This window comes from Gekko japonicus, unplaced genomic scaffold (assembly GCF_001447785.1).
Source record: "Gekko japonicus isolate JY-2015 unplaced genomic scaffold, Gekko_japonicus_V1.1 scaffold410, whole genome shotgun sequence".
NCBI classification, from domain to species: domain Eukaryota; kingdom Metazoa; phylum Chordata; class Lepidosauria; order Squamata; family Gekkonidae; genus Gekko; species Gekko japonicus.
In genome coordinates, this window is record NW_015167067.1 from 212,530 (window position 1) to 216,422 (window position 3,893).

General features: G+C 43.5%; 1 protein-coding gene across 1 annotated transcript in view; it reads left to right on the forward strand.

Annotated features, from left to right (window-relative positions):
- Window positions 1-105: 105 nt before the first annotated feature.
- The window catches only part of WISP3 (WNT1 inducible signaling pathway protein 3), a 19,498-nt gene continuing 15,710 nt past the window's right edge, over window positions 106-3,893 (forward strand). The window contains exon 1 of the mRNA XM_015412678.1: window positions 106-479. Within this exon, the coding sequence (XP_015268164.1) occupies window positions 106-479 (374 nt within the window). The remainder of the gene's footprint in view (window positions 480-3,893) is intronic.

Below are 3,893 nucleotides of genomic sequence, written 5' to 3' on the forward strand. Positions count from 1 at the left end.
GAGGCAACCGCAGATGCGCAAACGATTGTCACGCACCGGGGGGCATTCCGTGTTAAGCGCTTGAGTTTCGGAGTTAGCGTGGCGCTGGGCCTGTTCCAACAGTTGATGGACTCTCTTCTTAAAGGGATCCCCGGGGTCACGCCCTTCTTCGACGATGTTTTGATCGCCGCCGCCACGCCCGCGGACTTCGCCGCCCGCCTCCGCACCGTGCTCGGCCGTTTCCAGGACGCCGGGCTGAAGGTCAAGCTGGACAAGTGCCGCCTGGGGGTTCCGTCGGTGGACTTCTTGGGCTTCACGGTGGACGGGGAGGGCCTCCACCCAACGCGCGAAAAGGTCAAGGCAATCGTGGAGGCGCCGCCGCCCAAGTCCAAGGCGGAGCTGCAGGCCTTCCTTGGCATCCTGAACTTTTACCACGCCTTCCTACCCCACAAGGCAGCGGTAGCAGAACCCCTCCACCGCTTGTTGGACAAGCAAGCCCCGTGGGTGTGGGGCCCCCGGCAGGCCGCCGCTTTCAGGGCCGTGAAAGAACTCTTAGTTTCGAACTCTGTGCTGATCGTGCCGGGGAGCAACAGCGCCGCGGCTCAGGGGATCCGTGGGATCCCACCGCGGCGTCTCTACTTTGGTGCGGCTCTGATTTGCCGCACTTTGGCCTTTGTTTTCCCTGCCGTGTGGCAGAGACCCCGGTAATATAGTTGTTAAGATTGTCATTATAATATTGTATGGGTGGTAGCAGTTGGGTTGTAGTAGTTATCATAATGATTTATAATTTATTGTCTTACTGAGCTGTGTTAAAACATATTTTTCTTTATTGTCTCTTTGTCTCACTAAAAATGGAATAGGAATGGCTATGAACCTTTAACTCAATTTGTTTCCATGGATTTATAGAAGTGTAAATAAAATATCTGCCTTGATGTGATTGCATTAACTGAGATTGGAGTTTGTACACATAAAAATGATATACATATATAAAAGAGATCACATGATTATTAAATTGTTTTGAAATATAGTGTTGCTTTACTGTATTTCGCATCAGTCCAATTTGCCAGGCACTTCATTTCATGTTGCAGCTGTAGATGTTTAAACACAGTGTGTGGGATTCTACTGGAGGGATTCTAATAAAACCAGAACAAAGTGTGAGTCCAGTGGCACCTTTAAGACCAACAAAGTTTTATTCATGGTATAAGCTTTCATGTGCAAGAATTAACTTTGTTGGTCTTAAAGGTGCCACTGGACTCACACTTTGTTCTGCTGCTTCAGACCACTTCGATGTGTGCTTGCACATGAAAGCTTAAACCATGAATAAAACTTTGTTGGTCTTCAAGGTGCTACTGGGCTCAAACTTTGTTCTGCTGCTTCGACCAACACAGTTACCCAACCTGAATCTAATAAAACCAGGCTCCAAAGGGCAGGACTGACAGCTTTATACTGGATTATAATTGATCAGACCTGAATGAAACTTGGTTTCTGGTTAGTAAATTCAAGAATTCCTCCCTCATGAGAAGCAGGGGACTAGAAGGGTGTGTGTGTAATAACACAGATTGATAGAACAAAGTTTGAGTCCAGTGGCAACTTTAAGACCAAAAAAGTTTATTTCTGGGTATGCACACAAAAGCTTATACAAAGAATAAAACTTTGTTGGTCTTAAAGGTGCCAGTGGACTCAAACTTTGTTCTGTTGCTTCAGACCAACACGGCTACCCACCTGAATCTATCAACACAGACTGATGTCATACTTGAATTATATCAGCTGGGTGGGATTGGATTGTGACCAAACCCCCTTGTGCTAGAAGAATACAAGGGTAAGTTTGTGTATTGAATGTATGATAGCATTATTGTGATGCCAGGATAGGCTGCATTGGCAAAATCCCCTTACTGGGAAACTGCCAGCAAACAGGAGAAAATGACAGCACTATAGGTGGTGGTGAGGGAGGTGCAGATATTAGTTGATCTCCTTTTCTTTCACCACCTGTAGTGGTACAACATGATGTCTACAAAATGGTCACCGACTCACCACAAGTAAAAATGCTACCACTGGAGTCAGTGGAAAACCACACAGTCCCCTACCACATATTGGAAGGCAGTGTACTGAGTAACTATCAGCCAATCATGGCATAGTATTAGGGACATATTATTTCCAGCAAGGGAAATCTAGGGTTGCCAAGTCTTACCTGCTGCTGGAGCGGGGGGCTCCCGTCTTGTTCCTGGAGCGTGCACACGCCGCAACCTCGTCACCTGGAAGTGATGCGACCAAGCCGGGCATGCTGGGGGCGGAGCCACAACCATCCGAGGGAAAAACATAGAGGGAAGTGCTGTAGGCTCTTGCTGACATTCTGCTTATGGAATTTATGTGGGAGAAGGCACAGGATGGTTTCTGTGTTGTCATCTTTGTTCTCCTATCATAGTCACATGTTGGTTGTGTCTTCAGTGCATGAATAATGTGGGGTAAGTAACATGGTGTTGTAGTGTAGGATAACTAAACTGAGCTAGAAACAGATGCTGATGTTGCTGTCTTATATTCTGTTCCTACTGCTTTTAAAATACATTTGTCTTTGTTGTTCCTGCACTGGTGATAGCCCATGTGTTGAAGTGGTGACTATATCTGGACCCTAGACTTGGCCTGTCAATTCACTTCTTGCTATAAAACTTTTCCTAAGAATGGTGTTAAAGTACACCAAAGATTGATTAGCTTCATCATTAGTATTCTGAATATTCAAACAAGAGAGGCATCATTATGGAAAGTATATGTCTTAAAAAGGGCCCTTCACACTGGGGCAAACTGGAAAATAACATTTAAGCAGAAAGCAAATTTCTCTCTGCCATTTTCTGTATTCCCATAAGTGATGTTGAGGTAAAAGCGTTCCTTGGGCTTTACACTAATTTTCTTTTCCCTCTTTAATCCAACTGTGAAATCATAACACTTACTGTTTATGCCAATGCTTTGTCACCATGGAGACACTAATGATGTCATGCATTTATTCTCCAGAGATGGCCTCCCTTGCTGCAAAACAAACAAGAATGAGGCCTTGTGAATCAGACATATCTATTAAAACAGTTTGTGGTTAGCCTTTTCATTCTTCATTAATAGCAGGATTTTTGATATGCACTCCAAGACCATTGCAATGATGCCATTTTGATTATTTCAGGTAGTTTTTGCTCTTCAACTTTATTTCACTCTTAATACTCATTTGCAGACTTTGATACCCCATCCCCCTTAATAACATATCATTACTGTCAGTCACTCCACTATGTTTTTTGCACAATTTTTTCCTGACATTATTATGCAAATTTATCACATTCTGAAAGCAGTGCACTCTTTGTCTGTGGCTAGATAGGTTGTTGTTCAGCCACTTTGCATCAAGATGTTATTCTAATGTCCATGTACTTTAGGCAATACTCATGTGGCTTAATTGAACAAAAGTAGCTGAAGGACCTTAGAATTCCAACTCTAAAGTCTTATTAGTTCCCCTAAGAACTCTGCTACCTGTTCCTTTGTGATAACATAGCTAAGGGCCAAAGTCAAGGAGATACTGAAGATCTGTTATCTGATCACTCCTCTCTTTACATTTCTTTTAACACCAACCACAGGAGGCTCTGGATTGAATGGGGATTCTGGAGCTAAGCACTATTTTACGGATGTATGTGTTCTCCTGAAATAGCTTTACTTACTCCAGTAAGGAAAATATACCAATTCTTACCTGTTTTCCTAATACGGGGGCAAATAACATTCTGAGTGGGAAAGATTTATATCACAAAATGTGGCTTTCATGTGGCAGTGCCATGTGGGAGTGAAAAGGAACTCTGGATTCAGAGGGAACATATTTCTATACAGGGTTTCTGATTTTCCTGCAGCTTTTATACTTTTAAAATATTTCTTCCTGACCTTTCCCAATTTAT